This window comes from Eptatretus burgeri, chromosome 10 (assembly GCF_056783735.1).
Source record: "Eptatretus burgeri isolate ZD-2024b chromosome 10, Ebu_testis_v1, whole genome shotgun sequence".
In the NCBI taxonomy this organism is placed as follows: domain Eukaryota; kingdom Metazoa; phylum Chordata; class Myxini; order Myxiniformes; family Myxinidae; genus Eptatretus; species Eptatretus burgeri.
In genome coordinates this window covers 1,868,105-1,891,465 of record NC_140970.1, presented here as the reverse complement: position 1 = coordinate 1,891,465, position 23,361 = coordinate 1,868,105, and the positions used below count along the sequence as shown (strand labels likewise).

General features: G+C 45.3%; 1 protein-coding gene across 2 annotated transcripts in view; it reads left to right on the top strand.

Moving 5' to 3' along the window:
• LOC147017806 (histone demethylase UTY-like) overlaps window positions 1-23,361 on the top strand; it is a 292,751-nt gene that overhangs the window by 57,903 nt on the left and 211,487 nt on the right. For both annotated transcript variants that reach the window (XM_085896797.1, XM_085896796.1), the window contains exon 5: window positions 13,689-13,747. In XM_085896797.1, coding sequence (XP_085752923.1) covers window positions 13,689-13,747 — 59 coding nt within the window. The remainder of the gene's footprint in view (window positions 1-13,688; window positions 13,748-23,361) is intronic.

The window sequence follows — 23,361 nt, the reverse complement described above, 5'->3', positions numbered from 1 at the left end:
ATGCAAAGCATGGGAATGAATTTACAAAACCAACAGAGGAGTGATTTGCAAGCATTAAATGGAAATATGCAAACGCTGAAGGCGGGTCAGAAAGAAATGAAGGCGGAGTTGGTAAAGGTGAAACGCGAAATGCAGACCATGGACTGGAAAATGGCGGATGAGATCGGTACAGTACGTGGGGAATGACCGAGTTGGAAGGGAGTGTGAAAGGTGTTTGGACTGCAATGGAAACTGGTAAGGAAGAAGTGACGGATATAATAACGACGGTTGGACGCTAAGTGGATAAACTCTGACAGGGGATGAAGGAAATAAAGAAAGGACAAGGGCAATTAAAAACAGAGATTGGGAAAAACACGACCGTGATACAAAATTTAAAACAAGGTCAGCAGGAAGCAAAGGGGAAATTGTAAGCCGTAAAGGAAGGGTGTAAGATGAGATGAGAGGAAATGACGGAAATGGTAAAAGAGATGGGACGGAAGGTTGAGACGGAGAGCCAAGAATTGGGGGAGCGATTGAAGAAACACGAGGACGAGACAAAGGAGGGTTTTAGCTTTGCTAAGGAAGAATTAACAGAGACACGAAGGGACATAGAACAGGTAAAAGACGAATTAAATAGAGTGAAGGAGGAGCAGACATAGAGGGGAAGGAAAGGGACATTAAGGTGGAGCTTGTGGAATGTCTTGAGACCCCATGTAAGGGGCAGGATGGCCTCCTTCTGGAATAGAGGGAGAGGATATGCTCCCTCGAAGCAGATCGTGACCAGGCGAGTCCAGTTAAGGTGAGGCTGGGCGAGGTGAAGCTGGGGCATGATGTGAAAGGGTACATGCCAAGTTTGGGGGGGGCAGAGGCTCCGGGGTCTCTTGGCCTAACACAGGCCCCCAGTATGATTGTGCTGGAGTGTGTGCAGAATGCGAGTGATATGGCATGGTTGAGTGCACAAGACGGTGCGGGGCGCGCATTGACCCAGACAGGGTTGACAAATTGTCCGGGCGAGTGGCTTGGGCTCTGCGGGGGTAGAGCACCGCCGGAATCCGGAGGGTCCGCCCCTCCATTTTTCCCACATGGACTGGTGAGTGGGGCTCGGAACCCGGGAGGCCAGACGGTGCCGCTAGCTCCGTACGACAGAAAGACCGACCTGAGGGCGTATTTGGTCCAATTTGACCACGTGGCCAGGGGTGATGGCTGGAGTGCGGACGACAGTGGGGTCCATCTCGTAGCGGCACTGCGCAGCACGACGGCTGAGGTCCTGACCACGATGCCCCCGGGAGCGATAACGTTGGCAGCCCTCCGTTCGGCCCTAAATAACCGATTTGGAATAGAGCAGCAGAGCGAGCTTGTTATAGCTCAGCTCAGTGGGTGAAAACGACAGCCCCATGAGAAAATGGGGAATTTGGCTTATGACATTCGCCATGCAGTGGGGATCGCACATGCGAACATGGCAGCACCCTCCCACGAAGACCTTTCCTTGGATTATTTCATCCAGGCTCTTGCGGGCACCGACACTGGGGCCCTGCTGACGACATTTCAGCTGGAAAACCTCCAGAATGCGGCTGACGCTGCCGCCCGCTAGGAGGCAGCGAAGCTGCCGGCCAGAGTATCCGAGCGAAATGCAATAACTGTCCAGCAGGTGGGTCCCATGGACAGCCATGAGCCTGGAGCCAGGGCTGGTCCTGGCACCCGAGCGGAGCTGGAGGGAATGGTCCGGGATATGATCGACCGCCGGTTGGCAGGGTCTGGACCATGGCAAGCGGCTCGCAGGACGACACGTGTGGGCCATTGGACAATACCCCAATTCGGAACGGGTTGGGGGGGGGGGTATAATTTGGAATACCGGAGGCATGCACCGTACCCGGTTAAGTACTTTAACTGTGATCGGGTGGGCCACCTGTCGCGGAAGTGCAGGGCCCCACGTAAGGAGAGGCCCCTGTCCACCAGACCACCAACTCCGCCCCGAACAGACCTGACTAGCCGGCCCCCAACACCCCCCGCCAGTCCCAGGGAAACGAATGAGTGCCGAGCATACAGGGCCGTGTTCAGCAGAACCAGATGGGAAAGAGCCCTCAGTGCTGCGACAAGTCATTTATTGTGGCCAAATTGGCACTGGCAGTTTGACAATTAGGTGCAAAATTGCTGGCGTGGGGGTAGACGCCGTTGTGGACACAGGAGCAAGCGCCACGATCACCAGCCCTGTGGTCCTTGATTCGAGTGTAGACGGTTGGGATGAGATCCACCGTCTGCAAAATCATAGTTTGCAGCTAGCTATCGGGGCAACGGCCCCCATCATAGGGCGTGGTTTCGTGACCCTTAAATTGGGCTCTGCTAAAAGAAGGATAGAGGTTTGGGTGGTGGAGGTGTGCGACCCATGTTTAATGGGGTTGGATGTGCTGACCGCCGGTGGTTGCAAAATCGACTTGGGCCGAGGTGTCATGCAGATGGGTGGTGACGAGTTGCCGCTGGGGGGTATGAGCACGGATGAGAAGGTAGAGCTGGAGGCTCCCAACTCTGTGAGCATCCCTTCGGGTGCCGAGGTGGTAATTCCGGCATGGTGGCAGGCTCACCCAACCTGGCAGGGCTCCTGTGGCCTGGCCGAACTACTGGTGGGGCAATCGACTCTGGGTTTAGTCATGGGCCGCACCCTATTAAACACTGACGGGCCTGTCGTGCCCGTCAGGGTAATTAATGTCAGCACGGAACCACGCACTATTGGATGGGGCACGAAGGTGGCAGATTGCACCCCAGTGGTACGAGTCGCAGAGCTGAGGGACGATAACATCGAGTCGGACCAGCCCCAGAGGGGGTCTTCAGAGTCTGGTAGGAATTCGCCCGATCCCATTTGCGAGATGGTATATCGGAGTAACGTAGATTTAGAGGACGCCCAGCGGGAGGCCTTACACAAACTCGTCGACCGACACATAGAAATCTTCTCCTTGTCACCCGAGGATATTGGACGTACGGGCCTGGTGAAACATCAGATCCACACCAATGGGGCCCGGCCTGTCCGTCAGCCTGCTCGACGGCTACCTTGGAGCAAGAGAGAGAATGCTGATGAACAGGTTGAAAAGATGTTCAATGCAGGTGTCCTTGAGCCCACGGGAAGTCCTTGGATGTCACCGGTTGTGTTGGTCAAAAAGAAAGATGGGACCACGCGTTTCTGTGTGGACTATCGCCAGCTTAACAACGTGACACTCAGACTCCGATCCCCTGCCTAGAATTGACGCCGTTTCAGGCTCTAAATGGTTCTCAACTTTAGTCCTCAAGAGTGGGTATTGGCAGGTGGAGATGGATAAGATGGGGAAGGAGAAAACAGCATTCTCTACAGGGAAGGGACTGTATCAGTTCACTGTAATGCCGTTCGGTTTGTGTAACGCCCCGCCACCTTTGAACGATTGATGGAGCGTGTGCTGGGCGGCATGCCATGGCAATCATGCCTGGTGTACCTGGATGACGTCCTGGTACATGCTAAAACATTTTCCCAGGCCATAGCCAATTTGGACCAGGTGTTTGGGTGCCTCAAGCAGGCAGGGTTGAAGTTGAGCCCAGGGAAATGTATTTTGTTCGCAAAAGAGATGGCCTATCTCGGACACGTGATGGGCCGAGATGGGGTGAAAACCGACCCAGGAAAAATTACAGCGGTAGAGGAGTGGCCCGTACCTCGTAACGTCAAACAGGTACTCGTTCTTTTGGGTCTCTGCTCCAACTACCTGCGTTTTGTGGCAAAATTTGCGGACATAGCCAGACCCCTTCACCAGCTTACGGAGAAGGGGTCGCGATTTAACTGGACAGAGGAATGCCATCAGGCCTTCCTCAAATTAAAGGGGTGTTTGACATCTGCACCCATTTTAGCCTACCCCACCGATGACGGGATGTATACCTTGGACACGGATGCAAGCCAGGAAAGATTGGGTGCAGTCTTGTCTCAGACACAGGGGGGCATGGAAAGAGTGATCGCGTATTACAGTCGGGCCACTAGTAGGCCTGAACGAAATTACTGTGTCACTCGCAAGGAGCTATTGGCCATGCTGTCTGCCGTGAACCATTTCCACCCATACCTCTCCGGGAGGAAATTTTTGGTTTGAACTGACCATTCCTCCTTGTAATGGCTCTTACGGTTCAAGGAATCAGAGGACCAAATTGTAAGGTGGTTGGAAAAGTTGCAGCAGTGCGATTTCAATGTGGCCCATAGATCTGGTAATGCTCACGGGAATGCCGATGCGCTCTCTCGACACTCCTGTTTGGGAGAAAACTGTCGATATTGCACGAGGCACGAGGAGAGGGACCAATTAGCGGACACTTCCCAGAAGCTCCTTATCAGTGCAGCCTCGACCCCATTCCATCAAGTCAACACCGTCCCATTGGGATCCAAGTCAATGCAGCTGTAGTCCCAACCACCGCCCCCTTTAAGAGGCGCTTTAACTTCAAGAAAGCAGACTGGAAAAAGTTTACCAACGAGCTGGAAGAGAAGATCAAATATATAACACCAATAAGCAAGAACTACGACCTGTTTGCTAATGTGGTACTGAAAACTACCCGGAAACATATCCCACGAGGCTGTAGAGTTGAATTTATACCTGGACTTTCAATGGAATGTGCAGGACTTTATGATGACTATATTAGCATGTTTGAAGTAGACCCTTTCTCCGAAGATACAACAGCCCAAGGTGAGAAGGTGATGGAAAGCATTGCCCAAGAGCGACGTAATACCTGGAATGCTCTTATTGAGTCTACCGACATGTCAAAAAATAGCAAGAAAGCATGGTCACTAATTCACAAGCTACGTGGCAATCCTAAAGCAGTTTCTCAGCACCCAAAAAACACTGCAAATCAAGTCGCCAACCAATTGCTAAAGAATGGAAAGAGTGGAAAGAGAGAGAAGATCAAGCTAAACCGTAAGAAATACGGTGAAGACCCTGGTTTCACAAGACCACTTACTATGGGAGAGATGGAAGCAGGAATCTCTACCCTCAAAATGGGAAAGGCAACAGGGCTGGATAAGATTGCAACTGAGCAGATTAAGCACTTTGGTCATGAGGCAAAGAAGTGGCTTCTACAGCTCTTTAAAGAATGCTTAGTAACACACAAGCTCCCTAAGATCTGGAAGAAAGCCCACATTATTGCACTGCTGAAACCTGGGAAAGACCCATCCGCTCCTAAGAATTTCCGACCAATCTCACTCCTGAGTCACACCTTTAAGCTTTTCGAACGCCTGATCCTTTACAAAATTGGTCCTGCTGTCGATGGACACCTCATCCCTGAACAAGCAGGTTCCCGTCCCGGCAAGTCCACAACTAGCCAAGTACTCAACCTTACCCAGTACATCGAAGATGGTTATGAGGAAGGGATGGTAACTGGTGTAGTGTTTGTCGACTTCTCAGCTGCCTATGACACAGTCAACCACAGACGTCTTCTTCGCAAGATCCTGGAGACCACAAAAGACACTCACCTAACAGAGTTGATTGAAAGCATGCTCGAGAACAGACACTTCTTTGTTGAATTAGGAGGTGAGAAAAGCAGATGGCGAGGACTCAAGAATGGCCTCCCACAGGGGAGTGTGCTCGCACCACTCCTCTTTAACATCTACATCAACGACCAACCAAATAGTGTAGACACCCGCCGTTCATCTATGCAAATGACCTTGGCATAGGTTTACAAGATGCCGATTTCAAAGTTGTTGAAGAGAGACTTTCCAATGCTCTTGCAGAGTTAACATCCAACTATGAAGAGAACCACCTCCGTGCAAATCCATCCAAGACACAGGTGTGTGCCTTCCACTTGCGAAATTGCGAAGCCAAGCGCCAACTGCAGGTTGATTGGTCAGGAATCCCTCTTGAACACTGTGAATACCCAACCTACCCAAGATAGATGTCTCTCTTTTAAGGCTCACATTGAGAAGTGCAAAGTGAGTGCGAGGAACAACATCATCAGTAAGCTCACTGGTTCAACTTGGGGTGCTAGCCCACAGACATTGAAGTTAACTTCACTAGCTCTTTGCTACTCAACGGCTGAATATGCCTGCCCTGTATGGGAACAAACTACACATGCAAATAAGCTAGATCCCATTCTCAATGCTAGCTGCCGCCTCATTACAGGCTGCCTTAAACCAACACCTATGGACCGTCTGTATATCTTGGCAGGCATAGCCCCACCAGAGATACGACGAAGTGTAGCAAGTAAGAAAGAGCGTCAACAACAGGCTACAGATGAAAGACATCCTCTCTTTGGTCATATGCCAGCCCAAAGCCGTCTGAAGTCTAGAAAGAGCTTCCTAAGGTATGTCACCCCCCTTGAAACATCAAGCACAAGCAGGAAAGAGTTATTCAATGGGAAGAAAGACTGAGCAACCTTCCATTAAGAACAACAATGGAGCGAAATGTGAGTGAGGCACTCCCCCCTGGAGCAGATTCAAGCTATGCAATGTGGAAATGCCTGAACAGACTAAGATCTGGTGTTGGACGAACAAAAGTCACTCTCCCCAAATGGGGATACTTAAATGACAGGGACGCTGTGTGTAACTGTGGCACTGAACCACAAACTATGCAGCATCTACTGACATGCCCCCTGCTGGAACAGTCCTGCACAGCATTGGATTTGGCAGAGTTTAATTATAAGGGTCAGCAATGTGCTCAGCTTTGGCTGAACCACATCGAGCCATGTGTACTGTAACTGCTGTTTTTATGGACACAATAAGTAAGTAAGTGCAGCCTGGATGGTAGGCCCAATTTTGCCAATAACCGCGGATGAGGAATTTGGTGATTTGGCGTGGAGCACGGCCCAGCGGGAAGATCCCATGTTCGGGCCTGTGTATGAGTGGGTCCGGGTCAATAAGAGACACAGCGGGGAGGAGGTCAACCCATTCGGAGTGTGAACAAAGGCGTACTGGGCTCTATGGAAAACTCTGGCAATGAGGGATGACATCTTGTACCGTAGATGGGTGGAGATCCCCTCAGAAAGAACTTCCTGGCTAGTGATAGTCCCTGACCAATTTAAGAATAAAATTTTGGACCAGGTTCACGGTACCTGCCCCGCAGCCATTTGGGCAAGACCAAAACAACATCTTGGGTCCGCCGGCGGTTTTATTGGGTCAACATGGGGCGCGATGTTCAGAACTGGTTTCGATCATGCAACGCCTGTACTGCCAAAAAGGGACCGGCATGGAGGATGAGGGCCCTGCTTCAACTACATCAGGTTGGGCCCCCCTTGAGTGAGTGGCCATGGACATTTTGGGACCACTGCCCCCCACTCGCTAAGGTAACCGATACATCCTAGTAATTATGGACTACTTCAATAAATGGCCAGAGACTATGCCGTTTCCAACCAAGAAGCCGGGGTGGTGGCACAGGCCTTCGTAGAAGTTTTTGTATGTCGGCACGGGATTCCGGAGGAGCTGCACACTGACCAGGGGCGAAATTTTGAAAGCGAATTACTAAAAAAAGTGTGCAGTCTCCTGTCAATTCGAAAAACCCGGACACTCCCTTAGGGCCACAATCTGACGGGATGGTGGAAAGGTTCAATAGAAGCCAAATTCAACAATTGGCACTCTTCACCACCTCCTGTCAGGATGACTGGGACGAACATCTCCCGTATTTGTTAATGGCCAACTGAACAAGTCAGCATGGAGCCACCGCTTGCAGCCCGGCGCTGCTCATGTATGGACGGGAGTTGCGAGCCCCCGTCGATTTGCTGTGCGGCCCGACGCCTGAGCGTCCCGCCGGACCCCCAGGGAAGGGCTACGCACGTCAGTTGGAGCAAGGCATGGAACGAGTCCATGCCTTCGCCCACCGCCAACTCCAACAGGCGGGTGTGAAAATGAAGTGACCACTGGAGCCAGGCGAGTGAGTACTCCCCAGGGATGAAGATTTGGTTCTTCAACCCCCGGAGGAGGAAGGGCAAATGTCCGAAATTCACCTTGCCCTGGCAGGGCCCGGGGATCGTCCTGGCGCAAATTAGTGACGTGGTCATCAAAATTAAAATGGGGCCACAGGCCTTTCCCCGTATCGTTCACACAGACCGCCTAAGACCCTATAAAGGCGACCTTATGCCCTCATGGATGGATCAGACCGAAGGAGCCGGAGCTCGGACCACCGCTCCCACGGAGACGCAAGGCTCTTAGAGCCTTGCCCCGAGTAAACGAAATTCGGCCAGGATGTAGCAAACATCCTCGCCGTGGGCAAAGGAGCACTAGTTAGTGCATGGGTTTAGCGTTGGTTTGACCGGCCTCATGGAGCATGAGCAGTTCTTCATGGGACCTGGTGGGACGAGTTAGTGGGAATTTACTTTAGAATTTAGAATGGATTGGAGACTTGGACAGACATGGAACGTGTAGTGGGGACGTAGATTAGCTACGTAGAATTAAATGGAACGTGCATTTGAGTAAGGGATGACAAGGGGCACGAGCTGGTAAGGGGAATGTTGCGAGTAGAGCAGCAGTATTGGTGTGAATTGAAAAAAAAAAAAAAAAGAGAAAAATGTGCAATGAGTGAATGTGGGTCAGCAGGCCCGAGTGTGAGTGGAGTGAATGTGGAATTCATGGTGCGAATGAATGATTGGGGGGGGGGAGGAGTGAATCCCACCCAGGGGAACCCGGGGTTAATGTAATGTTCGTTTGTGGGTTATTCAAATTTACCAAACAGATGTCGGTCAGTTGTTGGTGTCGAATGAAGGCACGAAACCTTTTGATGGGTGAAAGAGTCTATTGACCAGCTGGGAGCGTGGCTGTGGAAATATGCGTACTGAGTAGAGGGCACCGAAGTAGTCGGCCAGAGTAGGCCCTGGGCTCAATTGCCAACCTTTGCCAACCAAGGAGTTGCCAACCTACGGGTCCAAGGATCCGAGTTAGTGTAATGAGCACGGGTAGCCCACGGAAACGGGACCTGGAGCACCAAAATTCCATGAGGGCATCGACGGGGAAGATGCCAGGAAGGGCATCCCCCACGTTCATAAGGAGTAGGTAGGCTCGGAGACAGCCTCAGCGACCCGGGGGTGCCGAAGTTTGAGTTCGGCAGATGGGTATCCCTGCCAATGGAGCCATGCTGCCCAGCCACGAAATTGTGCAAGAGCACAAGTGAAAATTTGCGGGCCAGGCCCAAACTAATAACTAATACCAACACAGGTGACGGGAATCATGGTTGCTAGAACCGATAGTTTAAAGAAACAGGCGTGTTGAAAAGGCCCGGGGATAGATTAACGTTTAATAAATGCAAGGATAGATAGGAAACGTGAACCCCTTCGCACTATCCATCCCTTCGCTGTTCGTAGGCCGCTGGACTCGTCTTGGGAAATTGCTGAAATCTGAGGGAGTTATTCTGACGCTGCATTTGGTCTCGAGACAGATTCACTAGTCTCTTCCTCAATCCCCTCAAAAAGGATCTTAGGGATTGGGGATAGACGGTCAGGACAGGTTAGCCGAACAAAGACGATAAGGGTCTTGGGCCAAACGTAATTATAAAGAAAAAAAAAAAAAAGAGTCTGAATTTCGTGTTTTTTTGTTGTTGCAAGCTAATGGGGGTGGGTATAGACAAGGACAGGCATAGGCGATAGGTTGGGAGGAGACCGTAGGGTAGGTCTGAGCCCGTTTTCAGACCGGCCGGCGCCACCGCACCCCCTCCACAACCTCACGAGACCAGACCGAGGCCGACCAGCTTCATGCGCCAACCTCCTGTTGTGCTGCATCTTGCCTGGTCTGCGTTTGCCATGCCATGCTTTGCCTGCCTTTGCCTTGCCTCCATACCCACCCATGCCTTTGTTTGCTTTCCCATGTCACAACCTTCACCATGTGCTCCAGGACCATCTCTGAAAGTATTTGCAAGGACTGCCCTGCCACATTACTGGGGACTGCATTTGAGCAGCCCGGATACCTCCTTGTTGCATAAAGGCCAGTTTAAATGGCCTGTGAAACGGCGTTTGGCCTGCCGGGTTAGGGTGAGTTGCCTCCAGCAGCCGAAATAAAAAGGAATAAAACAACAACAGCAATTCAACGTCAAACAAGGGACCTTTGAAGGCCCTAAAGACGTCTGACCATCCACAAATGTTGCCTTTGTTGTGTTTTTTTTCTCCTCAAATCACAGGTCATCAGCCATGGGGAGTGTAAATATTAGAAATGTACATAGTCCTAACCCACCTGTTGTTTGTTTAGTGCCAGCAATGTAGTTAAGTTGTCTGAATGAGTCTTAGTTTAGGTACGCAACGCACTAGGTTATTTATTTTTGGGACATGCATTCAAAATGTCGCACTCAGAGATCCGTAGGTAAAACGTACTCGGGGAAAACCTACACCTGCATGCCACACAAAAATTAACGACTTGGGTCGAGTCTATGAAAAGGGGGGGGGGGAGGGGTAGTGCTACGGATCTGGAAACCATATGCATTCAAACATACAGATGTCCCAAGAGCCAGTTATTCTGTTAAGTACATGTGAGACAGGTCCCTTCCTTTTGTCTTGTGGGAGAATCAAAGGTGTGTGCTGCGATGTTCTTTAAGGTAGGTCATTACATCAAATGACCATCCAACAGACCATCCAAGGAACCCTCCAACAATCATCCAACAGACCATCCAACAACCAACCACGGTACCTTCCAGCGCTTGCAACCCTCGCCTCGCCGGCCACAGCATACAGGGCAAAAACGTCCAGTCCGCCGTTCCTTTGCCCTTCCACAAACGTTCCTTTTCAACGTTGGATCTTCCCCTTGATGAGTTCATCCGCGTGGAGGGGCGGGCCTCCCGTTTTGGCCGAGGCCCCGCCCAGAAAGGGCGGACCCCATGAAGACCCTGTCCAATTGGGGGGGGACGGTGATGTCTATTTCACCGAGCCCCTGCCCGTTCGCGTTTGGGGAGGTCCATAAAAATAAGACTCGATCCTCAGAGTGTAAGTTTTTTGGAGGAGTTGAGTTGCTTGCTGTGCGTTGTGCGATTTGAGCTGGAGTCTGGGGCTTTCGAGTGGAGTTCTGCATTTGGCTGGTGTTCGTTGGAGTTTTCCTGGGTCCCGTCCGTGACCCTGATCTCCGCCCTGGGACTTCGACTGCTCCACTCGGGTTCCTCCACGGGCACGAGCCCCACACGTGTGACTGTGGGCTGAGCCGCATGACCATTAGCAGGTGCCGCACCACGGAGCACCCCCTCCCTTCAACGTGCAGGTGCCCAAGCGAACTGCGACCCTCAGCTTGTCTCTCCCTCTCTGGCTGCGGGGGTCTTTGAATAAATAATCTGAGTGTGTGGGCCCATCTTGTAAGTAGAAACTGTGTAAGTGTTTTTGAACATTGTAAATTCTTGCTTGTGTATTCCGCGATAAGTCTTGCTTTGTCTTCTTTATTGTAAATAAATTACCATTATTAGAAATGTTCCCAGTTCGTTTCCGTCCTTTCTTTCAATGGTCCAGCATTGTTCGGATCTGAGTTTTAGCTGGGACTTTATACTCGATAATTTAAATCGGTTCATTCGAGCCAGTGCGGCTTTGGCAGTTCCACTTGACAGCACCCGAACCGGAGTTGGTAGTCGGTAGTTGGAACGCTACTGCAGCCGGTAGAGTGACCCAGTTCGAGCAAGACGTGCCGAGGGCGTGGTTCCCTGGTAGTCGAAGTCACGTAGTTAATTAGGTAAGCTGGTTCTAGACAAAAAGAACCTATGCTACGTGGTTGAGATATTGGCGTCCACGCTCGGTTAAGCGACCGGCCACCTCACGGAATTATCCGGAGCGCCGGCCTACAATTCCGGGGAGTCTGGTGGGAGACGACGTAACCTCCCCCACCTAGTGGTTGTTCTCGCCACCGGTCCCCGGCCAACAACAATATATATATACATATATATATATATTTATATATATATGTATATATAATATTTTTCAACCATGGTCTGGCAGCCAGAATATATTTTATATTTTTTTTGAATAAGGGTCACTTGGCTATGCCTGGATGGGTTTGAGGGTAGAGGAGTAGCAGCTGAAATGTAAATCCTATCCGGGTTCCTCTTGAAGACTTCATCTTTGCTTTTTGCTCATTTGAGCTCCTGATTACTCCAATGCAGAACTCTACCTATTTGGTTTTACATTTGATTTGATTTGAATTGAATTTATTTTCATCCCATTCTGAATTGAATTGAATAATAATATACAACGTCATGGTTCAAGGTCAGGCGTCCAATCAAAGCGGGGTTGCATCAAAGCGGGATGTCTTGTACCCAGTCAACACTGCCAGCAATTATAAAGTGGCAGTTCTAGTTCTGTCTCTTATTAATTACGTAACACACCAGTACACAAACACCACACAAAATACACCACACAAAACTACACAAACACCACAAGAAAGAAGTTCTGGCAATGGTCTGCAATCTCTGATTGCTCTTTTTCTTGTTGTTTTTGTGACTTGAGAGAGATCATCATCCTTAAATTTCAATGAGTTTATAATAATAAAAATGATAAGTGGTGCCAGGCATAACAAATCCCACCCATTTAAGGCATAAAGTTATTTTGGGGATCAAATTTAAATTTGATACATCCTTAACCTGAATGTTGATTAGAAGGAATAGAATAAGGAATATTTTAGTCTTAGTTTGAAGTCAATTAAACCATTTTTGACGAAGTTATGAGTGAAAAACGATTTTGACCTTTTCGTGACCTGACCTTGACCTTTGACCTAATTGGACCCAAAAGTTAATGGGGTCGTCCGAGGTTCATTACCCATCTGTGGATACAATTTGACAGTGTTTGAGCCAGCCGTTTTCCCATAAAGTTGTATTTTCGTAACCATGTTTTAGTTTTAATGGAAAATTTGTAATTTTGACCGATGGCCATGACCCCCAAAACTTCGGACCCTTCCGATCTTCACAAATATGCATTTTTCACTGTAGGAATGGGTAGGATTATAAGTGACAAATAGAATAAGGTTCACTATAAGCTTAGTTTGAAGTAAATCAGATCATTTTTAATGAAGTTATGAACGAAAAACGATTTTGATCTTTTCGTGACCTTGACCTTGACCTTTGATCCAATTGGACCCAAAAGTTAATGGGGTCGTCCAAGGTTCATTGCCCACCTGTGGATTAAATTTGATAGTGTTTGCTAAAGCCGTTTTGCCGTAAAGTTGCTAACAGACAGACAGACAGACAGACAGACAAACAAACCGGACGATTACAATATCCCGCTCCCTCCCTCACGGAGGGGGCGGGATAACAATAATAATAATAATAATAATAATAATAATAATAAATCTGAGTTCCCTTTTAATGAACTTCAACACAGGATTTGGCCATTGGGCCCATCAAAGCATGTGGAACTGTTGCCAACCTACGGTTGATTGTCCATGCCCTATCCTTTAAAAGGTTGAGTGTCCAACAAGGAAGCAGCACGGACCATCTTTGGTGTGAGTCAGCCCGGGTTCGACCCACCAACCTTTCAGATTTATAGTGGATGCTCTAACCATCACACCACTGAGTCTGTTAATAACTATTTTGTTTTTTGTTTTTTTTTGTCTAAAAATCTAAAATACAATAAACACGTATTTACTTGTGGAGGGTGTTGGGGTGTGGGGGAAATGTTTTTTTGAAAGTTTTTGGTTATTGCTGTGAAAACTAATTCGAATTATGTTTTTTATTATTACATATGGTACTTTCACCCAGAACGGGTTGGGAAGGCAAAGTTTTCTGAACTCTCTGTTGTAGTTTAGAAAGCATTGTGCCATCTCTTCTTCTTCATCTTCATTACAGAATGCTGCGTTTCTGTATGGATTGGGCATTGTGTATTTCCACTACAACGCCTTTCAATGGTGAGTTATCTTGTTACTTTGATTATTCGACAATCCACATTCTTGATTTCAACTCAAAAGCTGTCTTAACTGCAAAAGTTTTTTTTAATTTTTTATTTTTTCCAAAAACATTAGGTTTGTAACCCCAACGTTTTCTCATATGTTACAGGCCATATAATGAAAGTACTTTGCAAATTATCTTGACGTGATATTATTAACATAACGTCACGTGTGTTTGAATCATTAATGTGTACTGCTGTTTAAAATAATAATAATAATAATAAAAATAATAATAATAAAAAATGTGATACTTTGCTGACATTTCAATTTTCCTGAACTTTGTAATCGATCGAATGATAACTTGTGACTGAATTGTAAGCAAAATGGTGTCAATTTTTACAGGTGCTGAAATGTTAATATTAACTTTTAAAATTCTCACTTTTGCCATTTACATTGAAAGCTGGGTGCAAGTTCTGTGCTTGTGTGGCTGCAATGTTCACCAAAGCTGGAATCGGAGTGTCTCACAAAGAGCAGGCGAGTTATCGCCGGCACCTTGAACAAACAGAAAATTCCTGCTCTGACTACTACTGCTGGCAAGGCAAAAGCAAACCACTGAGTGCAATCCTTGTCCATGAGCTTATTTTGACAGCACTGGATCGAACACCAGAGACATAGACTAGATTTATACTTGCCCATAAATACATCTTTCCAATTCAGCATGTTCATTGTTTCCAGTTGTGGAATCGCATTGAGGTTTGAATTGGTGATTATTCATGAGGGAAAATGGGGTGAAGGGGCAGGAGATTGGGCAGGGGTGTGAACACTTGCTTGTATTATGAAGAAAGAGTGGCTGTTGGTAATGAAGGTTTTTATTTATTTATTTATTATTGGTGTTTGTTTTTCACAAACAGTAGGTGAGTTATCTCTGGCACCCGATCCAAATTCCAAATTATTGCCAGTCAAACGTCGAGCCTGACGAGTTGCTTCATGAAGGACTTGGGCAAAAAACATTCTTTGGTTGGAATAATTTGGGAATGTTAGAATAATTGGGGCCATCAAAGTAGTAAGTAGAATGTGATTGCGATAAGTTTTACACATGCAGTAAATATTTATAGTTTATCTTGATGGGTTCAGTCAACTCGCAAATTACATCACTAATAGTTTTCCTGCAGCAAAATGTTCAAGAAGAAATGATCAAAATGAAAATATTGTACTTCAGGATGCATGGATTACTAAAACAAAACAAAATTTATTGACATTGTGGATTGCACGGAGCATCTGTCTTGAAAGTAAAGTCCACTCGTCGATGCAACAGTGACCCGTTCTACTCTATTGTCATAATCTGAGCGTCAGATTTGGCCCTTCCTCGCCTCGTTTTTATTTCTCCGATGAAAATAAAATACAACAAACAAAAATGTTACAAAATGACATTGGTGACTTCTAACCCATAAACCCTTTCTTCCAAACTTGTGTTTAAATTAGTTTCACATTTAACAGAAAAGTAAAGCATTCACCGAAGAAATAGTGAGGTAGATGTGCTCCATCTTTCCCAACGATGGAAGCTCCATTCCTTTGAAAAGCAGATGTGCAAGGAGGACTTTATTTGGCTGTTTGTGAATTAACTTGTATATTTCTATTTTATATCATTACTTGCACGTGCTCTCACGGAATGTTAAAATACAAGTTTTTGTGTCTTTTCAATGCTTGCCACATTATTGCTTAAAATAGAAAGCACTGAAGTATTAAAGGAGACATACTTAACCAAAGCACATATGTGAAATATCAGACCTACTTAACCATTGTAAAAAATTTTTTTATAATCGTTCCTAAATTGGACTTCAGAAAATAGTGAACGTTGATGCAATTTTCTGCTAATTTTTCTTTTTGATCCACTTTTCTTGCATTGCTACTTTTTTGTGGTTGTTATCCTTCTCTGGGTGTGTGCACTTGCTCTTACGACTCGAACATACTTTTGCCTCTGGCATGTCGACAACTTTGCTCATCATGCTAGTGTGTTTATCATGCGCCTCAGAAAAGCTGTTGGGTGCAACGTGAGAGTCCTACAGGATCCTTTGTGTCTTGCCGGTCTGGTTTATATCCATAGACCGATTTATAGATCGGTTTTTTGAGCTGTGCTTTGTCACAGTGTTAACCATTATCCTGAGGTGCTGGAGAGTGCATGTAGGCCCGTCTTCCACATCAATACGAGTGGTACCCATTGGGAAAAAACCCCAAAAAGATATGGTTCCAATTTCCTGAGCAACTTAAAAAAAAAAATTTTTTCAAAAGTGTGACTCAAATTTTTATTCTTGATATTTCGATGTTTTTGTGATCTGCCACTACGACTTTGAAGTTGCATGGACTGCTGTTTTTCAGTACTGGCAAAAAGGTCACTTGTGCTCAGAAATGGCTATTTACAGATAAACTGCTTTACATTTGGTCTGTGTAAATTGTATTGCTGGACATCTTGCTTTACATTGCTGCTTTGTGTGAATTAATGTGGGTGGTGGTGGGGGAGAGCGGTGAGGGGGTGGGGGTCCAGGGAGAGGGGAGGGGTTCATTGTGAAAGTCTGCCAGATAAGTAATGGAGGAAATGAGATTTTGCAAAGATTTGCATGTTGGACATTAATGTGGCACACATCGCTGGAAAGCTGACAGCATCAGGAATCGTGTTGAGGCAGTTTCATGAATACCACTGACTGATTAACCTCCAATAGCAATGCGGGAATACTGCAAACAAATTGACCTCGTTTGGGATTACGTCTACATTGCTGATTCGCCATCAAACAGTCACATGATATGGAACATGATCACATCATCCATTGGTAGCACCACCATGTGATGGTGTAGAAGTGTTCTCGTGAAAAAAAGAAAACCTCCAAATCTTCCCCTGGACATCTGTCTGTGGACTGCAATAAAACGCTGTTATTGAGCAGACGTGAGGATAACGTCTGAGATTGTTGGCGATGCCACCCAGGCTTTGAATGAGTTCGGAATTTGCTACCATCAATACGAATATAACTGGGTCTACGAGTGATGGTGGTGATGAAGAAGGTAATGATAGAGCTTTTTCCACTTTATCTTTTCTGTGAATTTATATATCATTTAAATATACCAAATTTTTTTTGATTAAATGGAGTGAAATGTAATATCTTTTGTGTTATAATAGACATTAAAAGCAACTAGATTACACTGATTGGCTAATTAATAAGACTGGTTCATGATTACAGTACACACAATCCCAGCCCTTGATTTCTGTGCGATAGTAATTCAAATATCAATTAGTAATGTATTTAAAAATGAATTCAGAAAGGGAGATTGCCAATAACTGAGACAAAAAACCCACACCCAATACCCGTTGCATGGTGACGCGTAAATAACCTAATTAACATAATTGACAGGAACTTTTGTTGTGAAGGAAGGCATAAACTTGGGACAAGATACCATCGATAAGTGTGACAAATTTTGGAGACATCTGCATTGTTCAAGCATTGAATTTGCCCTCGGAATCTGCACTTGAACTCGAGAAAAGGCAAAAATAAATAAATACCAACCTACTGACTGTATTGTACATACGATATATATATATATATATATATATATATATATATATATATATATATATATATATATATATATATATATATATATATATTTGGCCATGGACTTGAAACCCTACAATATATGTATCCATTATGGTCTTTTCAATGCACCAGGAAAACAAGATAAGGAGCAATCGGAGATTGTAGACCCTTGCCAGGACTTGCTTTGTGTGGTGTTTGTGTACTGGTTTGTTATGTAATTAATAAGAGGAGGAGAGGCGATTGGGACCATACTCTGTGCAGAGCGTTGGTGCTGCGAAGCAGTCTCCTTGACAATTGGGCACAATCCTGGATGGGTCGCCGCTCTGACACAGTATACCAGCATGCTGGCACTCATTTTGCCGACCTCGGAAGGATGTCAGGCCGAGTTAACCCCACCTGGTATGAATTCAACAGCTGAGCGGGATTTGAACTCAGGACCCTAGGATCCAAAGCCCGACACCCCAACCATTAAGCCAACACCAGGCATGTAATTAATAAGAGACATAACTATAACTGTCACTTTATAACTGTTGGCAGTGATGACCAGGTACCAAGATGTCCCGATTTGATTGGACACTTGACTCTGACCCATGATGTTTGTTATTATTCAATTGAATTTAAAATGGGATTAAAATAAATTCAACTCAAATCAAATGGAAGACGAAATAGGCACAGTCCTACATTTAAATAATCAGAAGGAACCCCAAAAAAGCAAAGACGAAGTCATCAGGACGAACCTAGATGGTATTTGCATTTCTACCTTCAAACCCATCCAGGCAAAGCCAAGTGAGCCTTATTCAAATAAGTAAAATAAAATAAAAAAGAACCCAGATTCAAAAATTAAATCATTCTGGCGACCAGACCATGCCTCCAATCAGGTTGAAATTTAAAACACATATTCCCCATCATTACTAGATCATAACTGTATAGTCTCAAGTCGATTGATTAAGCAGTTCAAGAGAAATAAATTTTTTTAGAGATTTTTGCTCAATCCAAAATGGCTGCCAGACCATGTGACATAAATTATTCATGAATACCCAGATATCCCCAAGGCTTGGGGAACATTTGTGCAAAGTTTCCTCTCGATCTGCCCAGTCATTCGAGAGAAGATTTTTTTTTTGGTTTTAGGGTAAATCCAATATGGCTTCCAAACAATGTGACCTATGACGTCATATGTGTGAACTTTTTGTTCCTCATGAATAGGCGATCATACATGGAAAGTTTTGCTTTGATCTGTGCAGCCATTTCAGAGAAGAAGATTTTTGAAGGTTTTTTTTTTAAAACAACAAAACAATATGGCTGCCAAATCACGTGACCGATGACATCATCAAATTTTTCTCTGTGGACCATTTTATCCCTCGATGACCCTCAAATTCTCATACTGATCAGATGTAGCATTCTACATATGCAATTATGACGTCGTAAAAAAAAATTACACTTTTTCCCAATGAGTACTTGCTATGTGCCAAGTTTCAATTTTTACCTTGGTGCGGTTTCAGAGATAGAGGTCCAAAGATTTTCCATTTTTCCAACATAACTACCACACCACGTGATCTATGATGTCATAATTATCAATAAAAAATTCTACATGAATTTCCGATGGTGTCACTCCGATGGTGAAAATTTCATCTCAATCTGACAAGTAGTTACGGATAAAAACATTAAATTTCTGTGCAGACAGACACAAACAGACAAGCCGGTAGGCGGACATGGGTAGTCGACTACCCAATAGAACCTGACGCGATGGGCCCGTTCGATGGGGAATGACCTGAGGATTAAGCACAAGAAAATTCATGATTCTAGCTTCAAGGGTTAATGCTGCAGATTGTTTTTTCGTTAAAATACCCCACATTTAGAGGTTTTTTGGCCGTTGCTAGGCAACGGAGGGGTCCATAGCAACGGTTCTTTCTCACACATAACTAGGACATACCAGTTTCATGTATATCTGACTCATAGTTTCTGAGATATAACGAACTGTTTTTTTTTTATTGTTTTCGACCAGGGTTCATTCAAAGTCTATCTTCTCCCGACAGTTTTCATAGGATTCTGCTGGAAATTTTTGACAATATGGCTGAATGTACTGCCCACAGTCGCTCGTGGCCTGATTTTTGATTTTCGAAAAAAATAATTTTTTATGATTTTTCAAAAATTTAAAAGTCCTGTTGCTTGGCAACGGTGGTGTCCATAGCAACGGTTCTCATTTGCACACAACTAGGTCATGGTATGAACCTACCAACCAAGTTTCATCGAAATCGCCATTCTATTAACGGAGCACTGGACCGAACAGAGGGACTGACAGACAAACATATCGATGGAAATACTGATAATAAGGGTAGAACAAATTTCAAAAAAACATTTTTTTGAAATTTTTTTTTTCGACTACGTCGACTACCCAACAGAGAGCCAAATCAACAGACCCAAATGCAATACCCTCTCCTTTGGCGATGGTAATAAGAGCAGGTTGAAGCTGGCATGACCACTACTTGCTCTACCTGCATAACTGTTGGAGAGCATGACTGATAAATAATCCAGAGCAGACATTGACATTCGGGAGCAGACTCCTGGGATAACCATGTGCCTCAGTAATAATCCACAGATAATCCCTGTTTTTTTTTTTTTGTATGCATTTTTGAGGCTCGTTTAAGAGCTAACACTCAGAACATATAACAAAGGGAACAGGAGACAAGAGGGGTGGGAGAGAGAAGCACAAAAAGGTGGGGAACAGAGACATGAGGAGATCTGTGGAAGGGAGAGGGATGGGACGTGGGATACATGGGGTAAACAAGATGAACACTACAGGGACTTTTAGGAAGGAAAACAGGGAATTTGAAGGAGGTGGATTTGGAGTAGATTAACGGGGGTAGAAAAGATCATGGTTTTGGATAGGGGAAGATAAGAAATGATGGTGGTGGTGGTCGTATGGCAGCTTAGCTGCCGGGGTAGCTATCATTTCTTGAAGCGCGACTGTGTCGCTGATGCAGAAGCCTCTACCAGTACACACACTGGAACTGGTACTCATTTCGCCGACCTTGAAAGGATGACAGGCTGAGTTAACTCCCTGGTGTATTAGTTCAGCGGCCGATGAGGCTTGAACTTAGGATTCTGGGAGATGATGGTGAACAGCTGTTTTGAAGACCTGGAGGGAAGAATAGGATTGAAGAGCGTGTGGGAGTTTGTTCCAGAGGCGGGGAAAAAGAGGAATGAAAGAGTGAAGGTGAGCAGTGATTCGTGATTTTGGTAGTTTCACCAGAAGGGGTATTTTGGCAGACCTTGAACCTCGTGCAGAATTATAGGGGGGGCAGAGCACAGACGGAGCAGGAGGGGGGGGGGGGCAAGGCCAGAGATGAGACAGTGAACCCGTATCGAAAGCTGCGAAAGACGCAATTTTGACGTTCTTGGCCTATTAAATATTTCTGCTGCTTCTCTTATGTAGATGTGACTTTTTTTTTCTCAACTGCTTCGAGTTCAGTTTGAAATTACACTTGTGAAAATGTTTTTTTTTTGTTTCTTTGTTTTTTATCTTCTCTGCTCCTTCATTCTGCTATTTCCCTCCTATTTGCCATTTTGTTTATGAACCACTTTGCATCATTTAACCCATTTAGGTTTCAAATTAAATCTGCCTTTCTGTTGCTACAGGTATTGCATTGTGAAGCATGTAATCTAAGTTTTGATTATATTCGACTAAGACAACTGTACTGCAATTTATGTTAGGGCAACTAAGCAAATATAATGTGGAGGTAAAGGCGTATTGTCAATTTAATTTAAAAAGTACAGTGTAGGATATTGGGATGTAAACATGGTACAGGCAAAGTGAACCACATGGCCTTTTCCTGCTTCAAAGTTTCCTTGTGTATGCTAGTAATTTGAGAATCACATTTAATTTTAATATTTTGTACTTTTAATTTGCTAATAAGAGTTGTTTAAGAACAAGATGAACACATCGGTTAAAGTTTGTGTATCTATTTAAATAAAAAGACAGTGCCTATCTGTCCCTCTGTCTCTGTTTTAGCTTCATATCTCCTCTCTCACGACTTTGCGCATCATCACCAGACTTCTTCAGCATAATTAACCCACGGAAGAAGCAAAAAGTAGGGTTAAGTAATTGGTTCACTTTGTTTGTCTGTTTACAGACGTCGGTCTATGATCGAGGAACTACTTGATTGCAATAGAATTTTAGCCTAGATTTTGAACACAAATCGGTACACAAACCTGCAGTTTAGCAGTAATTTGGCAAATTGTACAGTCGTGGCCAAAAATATTGTCACCCTTGGATTTTTTTCAAATAACACAATTTTTTTTCTAAAAATAGGTTGAAATTGAAGTATTTGGTCTCAACAATTCTTTATTTCACTGTTAATATGACAGAAACTTTGTTTTTGATTCAGAACTTAACATATCCTTTTAAATCAGAAAATAAAAATAAATGGCATTGACAAAACTAGTACGTGCCCGTAAAAAAATAAATAAATAAATAAAAAATAATAATAATAAATAAATAAACCACACAGGCCGTTTCTTCGCTCTCACGTGCCCGTACATGCGTGACCCGGAAGTTCGATATTATTCGCAGTTACTATTATTCGCAATTTATTTTTAATACAAAATTATTCAATTAGCGCCAACGTATTTTACCTTTTCGCAATGTCGTGGTAAGGAAAAACAAAAAGAGAAGAGAAGAGAGAGAAAAAATTTACTTCCTGGTTCGGAGCATACCAGCACTCTGATGTTCCCGAAATTTATACACCGTCTAATATGAAAACGATCATAACTTGGGCCATTGTGTTTATCTATAAATGCGCTTAAGAAATCGAGAAATTATTGGAATACAAGAAGTCATCACTCTCCGGAAGCCCATACGTTGTAATCCGTAATGGGGAACGTGGCTGTGCTTCCCTTCCCCATCGGCCACGCCCACGCAACAACGTGTCTTCCCATTGGTTTGGTAAATAAATGGCCATAACTTGGGAGGCACTTGTCCGATTAATATCAAACCTTGAAAAGGCACATCCTCAGGTCCCCAGCAATATACCTGGCAAGTTTCAATTAGATCGGACCAGTGGTTGTCGAGAAACAGCGGTCGCACACACACACACACACACACACACACACACACACACACACACACACACACACACACACACACACACACACACACACACACACACACACACACACACACACACACACACACACACACACACACACACACACACACACACACACACACACACATTGCTGGAATTATAGATAGATTATTGACACCCGAGACTTAATATTTGGTAGCACAGCCTTTCAACATAATAACTGGAGTCAAGTGCTTCCTATAGCCATGAATAAGCTTCTTACACCTCTCTACTGGCAGTTTGGCCCACTCTTCTTGTGCAACCTGCTCCAGTTCTCCCAGATTTGGAAGGTGCCTTCTCCCAACTGCTGTTTTCAGATCTCCCCACAGGTGTTCAATGGGATTTAGATCTGGACTCATTGCTGGCCACTTCAGAACAGTTCAGTGTTTTGTCTTAAACCATTCCTGGGTGCTTTTTGAAGTGTGTTTGGGGTCATTGTCCTGCTGCAAGACCCATGACCTTCGACGGAGACACAGCTTTCTGAAACTGGGTTGAACATTATGCTCCAAAATGCCTTGGTAATCTCCTGATTTCATGATGCCATGCACACATTCAAAGCACCCAGTGCCAGAGGCAGCACAGAAACCCCAAAACATCACTGAACCTCCTCCATGTTTGACTGTAGGGAAGGTCAAATTCCTCTCTCTCTCCCCGTCTCTCTCTCTCTCCGTCTCTCTCTCTCTCCCCGTCTCTCTCTCTCCCCGTCTCTCTCTCTCCCCGTCTCTCTCTCTCCCCGTCTCTCTCTCTCCCCGTCTCTCTCTCTCTCCCCGTCTCTCTCTCTCTCCCCGTCTCTCTCTCTCTCCCCGTCTCTCTCTCTCTCCCCGTCTCTCTCTCTCTCCCCGTCTCTCTCTCTCCCCCGTCTCTCTCCGTCTCTCCCTCTCTCTCTCCCCGTCTCTCTCTCTCTCTCCCCGTCTCTCTCTCTCTCTCC